The sequence below is a fragment of the Triticum aestivum genome, chromosome 4D, assembly GCF_018294505.1.
Source record: "Triticum aestivum cultivar Chinese Spring chromosome 4D, IWGSC CS RefSeq v2.1, whole genome shotgun sequence".
In the NCBI taxonomy this organism is placed as follows: Eukaryota; Viridiplantae; Streptophyta; class Magnoliopsida; order Poales; family Poaceae; genus Triticum; species Triticum aestivum.
The window spans coordinates 510,245,753-510,248,469 of record NC_057805.1 but is presented as its reverse complement, the minus strand read 5'-3'; the positions used below and the strand labels follow the sequence as shown (position 1 = coordinate 510,248,469).

The 2,717-nt window shown below is 43.1% G+C and overlaps 1 protein-coding gene across 1 annotated transcript; it reads left to right on the top strand.

Annotated features, from left to right (window-relative positions):
* The first annotated feature begins 674 nt into the window (after positions 1–674).
* LOC123100705 (germin-like protein 8-5) lies at positions 675–1,741 on the top strand. The gene is made up of 2 exons (XM_044522591.1): positions 675–858; positions 998–1,741. Exons 1-2 carry the CDS (start codon positions 738–740, stop codon positions 1,564–1,566), a joined length of 690 nt encoding a protein of 229 aa, XP_044378526.1. The 5' UTR covers positions 675–737; the 3' UTR covers positions 1,567–1,741.
* The last annotated feature ends 976 nt before the right edge of the window (positions 1,742–2,717 follow it).

The following is a 2,717-nucleotide window of genomic DNA, read 5'->3' as shown; positions in this document are numbered from 1 at the left end:
GTAATGAGAGCTCCTTTATGTCAATGCTTTTTGACCTGTGTGAGTGTGTGACCAGTACACTACACACTTCTGTAGATGTCAGTAGAATGTTCTTGTCTGTAACTGCTGACCTTTCTGATGTTTCTATAGCAGCAAACGTGATCCTTCATTTAATTAGAAGATGTTAATTAACTACTCTTGCTCTCCATCGTCCATTAATGTCGTTGCTTCTTCCTGCAAGTACTCAACTACTAGGAGAGAAATTTGACCAGGCAACTGTATATCTGGTTGACGTGATCATAACAATGGCTGTTACATATAGTAGTGGTATTAGGTGCGTTAATGCATGGATCCACGTGCCACGATTTCTTCCTTGTTTGACACAATCAAAATTATTACTCAGAGTAATTATTACTAAGAGGTACATCAGATGGAGTACCTTAATTAGCTTCTTTGTTTATTAAAGCGAAAAATGTGTCGCTTTGGCATCTCAATAGGGAACTTTGATTATAATATATCAAAGATTTGAATATGGCTGACCATGTCCGAAAAGTTCATCCAGAATAATCTAGGGGCAGCCAAAGACAATTTCTATCCGTTGATCGGTTCCACTTGACTATGTCCGTCGCTCACGAGTTTGCACTGCTCGCCACGCCTATATAAACACATACATCCCCTGCATATTCGAACCATCACTCACCCAACAAACACAACAGGAATACACAAGAGAAAAGAAGACCCAACGGAGCTGAAATCAAATGGCATCCTCCCCTTCTTTCCTTCTCCTCGCTGCTCTTCTTGCCTTGGTCTCATGGCAGGCCGTTGCCTCCGATCCTGGCCCGCTCCAGGACTTTTGTGTCGCCGACATGCAATCACCAGGTACTGCTTACTTCATGCTTTCCTGTCCCGCTATCACCAAATACATATGTTGAAATAAATTCCTGAAAATTATATGCATGTTGAAACGGCTTTCTAGTAATACTTAAGCTTACCCTGTACATCTCTTCTATGCACCCAGTGCGTGTCAATGGATTTGTCTGCAAGAACCCGATGGAGGTCAACGCTGATGACTTCTTCAAGGCAGCCGCCCTCGACAAGCCTAGGGTGACCAACAAGGTTGGATCCAACGTCACCTTGATCAATGTCATGCAGATTGCTGGACTCAACACCCTCGGCATCTCAATCGCGCGCATCGACTATGCTCCCTTAGGCCAGAACCCACCACATACGCACCCCCGCGCCACTGAGATCCTCACGGTGCTCGAGGGGACACTGTACGTTGGCTTTGTCACATCCAACCTGCCCGCCCCAGCCAGAAACAAGTTCTTCTCGAAGGTGCTCAACAAAGGTGATGTATTTGTCTTCCCCGTGGGACTCATCCATTTCCAATTCAACCCCAACCCCCATCAGCCCGCCGTTGCAATTGCCGCGCTCAGCAGCCAGAACCCAGGGGCTATCACAATTGCCAATGCGGTGTTTGGGTCAGACCCACCAATATCCGATGATGTTCTTGCCAAGGCGTTTCAGGTGGAAAAGAATACAATAGACTGGCTCCAGGCTCAGTTCTGGGAGAACAACCACAACTAAGTGAAAGGTTGGCTGATTACACAGAAGACCAGTGTGCAAATTAAGGACATGTTTGAGTTTCTAGATATGCATCCTAATCTATAAAATAAATGGAGCATATGCCATTTCATTCCATGTCTGTAATGAGTGAATGTATTTCTACCTTCAGAATAATTGACAATATCGTTCTTTATCACACGGATGATCTCATATGTTTTTTTTGGTTTTAATGTGTCGTATTTCTCATAAAGTTTTTGGGTTCTTTTCCCCTTGTTCCGAAATAATAGATGATTAGGTAAGAAAAGAAAGAATACACGATTATCTGGTAATCCAGTATATGTTTGATGCTAGGGTTGAACACCTAGGATTATCTTATAATACATGCGAAGTATGCAATGGTTGGAGCCTGATTGTTCTCAGGATTTAAGTGTGAAAGTTGAATGTGCAAAAGTTGCTTCCTGGAGTCGTTGTTCTGCACTCTCGCTTTATGGTGCATGCAATAAAAAATTTACGGTTCCCGCATGTAATATTTTAGCTTCCTTTTGGTTCAAAACTCTTGTAAGGTCGATTGAAGGTTGCTTTAATGGAAATTTGATGAGGTGTCCTGTTTTATCAAAATACTTATGTGCATTATTTTTGTTTTTCTTAAGTTGAGAACTAAAAAATATGATTTTTACTAAGTGTAGAAACTGGGCACACCAGAGACCAGGTTCCAAAAATTAGGTCCAACATACATACAAAAAACATGCATAAATACACGAAAGAAATGATTATTACCTAAACCGCCCATAAATGAATATTATATGAGTTGCTTCTTTGTAACAAACCTGTCATAGAAGCATTTATCACAAAACGGACTTCGGCCGCTTGGCTAAACGATACATGGTGTTGAGCAAATCATCATACAAGATGATCAAACAAAGCAAGGCAAACCAAGCCAAACACGCTAAGAAGCACCGGAAGTGCCAAATTAGACGCCTCCAGCATGCCGCCGAGAGGAAGCACAAGAGAGGGTGGACCTCCTGAAGACTGAAGCAGGACCGACGACGACATTCAACCACACACCACCTGGAAGAAAACATTGGACTTTACCGCGCCGAGACCACCTAACTTCTCTTAGAGAGGACCCTCTGCCTAAACCAAGCAGCGTTGGCCGTACCAGAGCGAGCAAA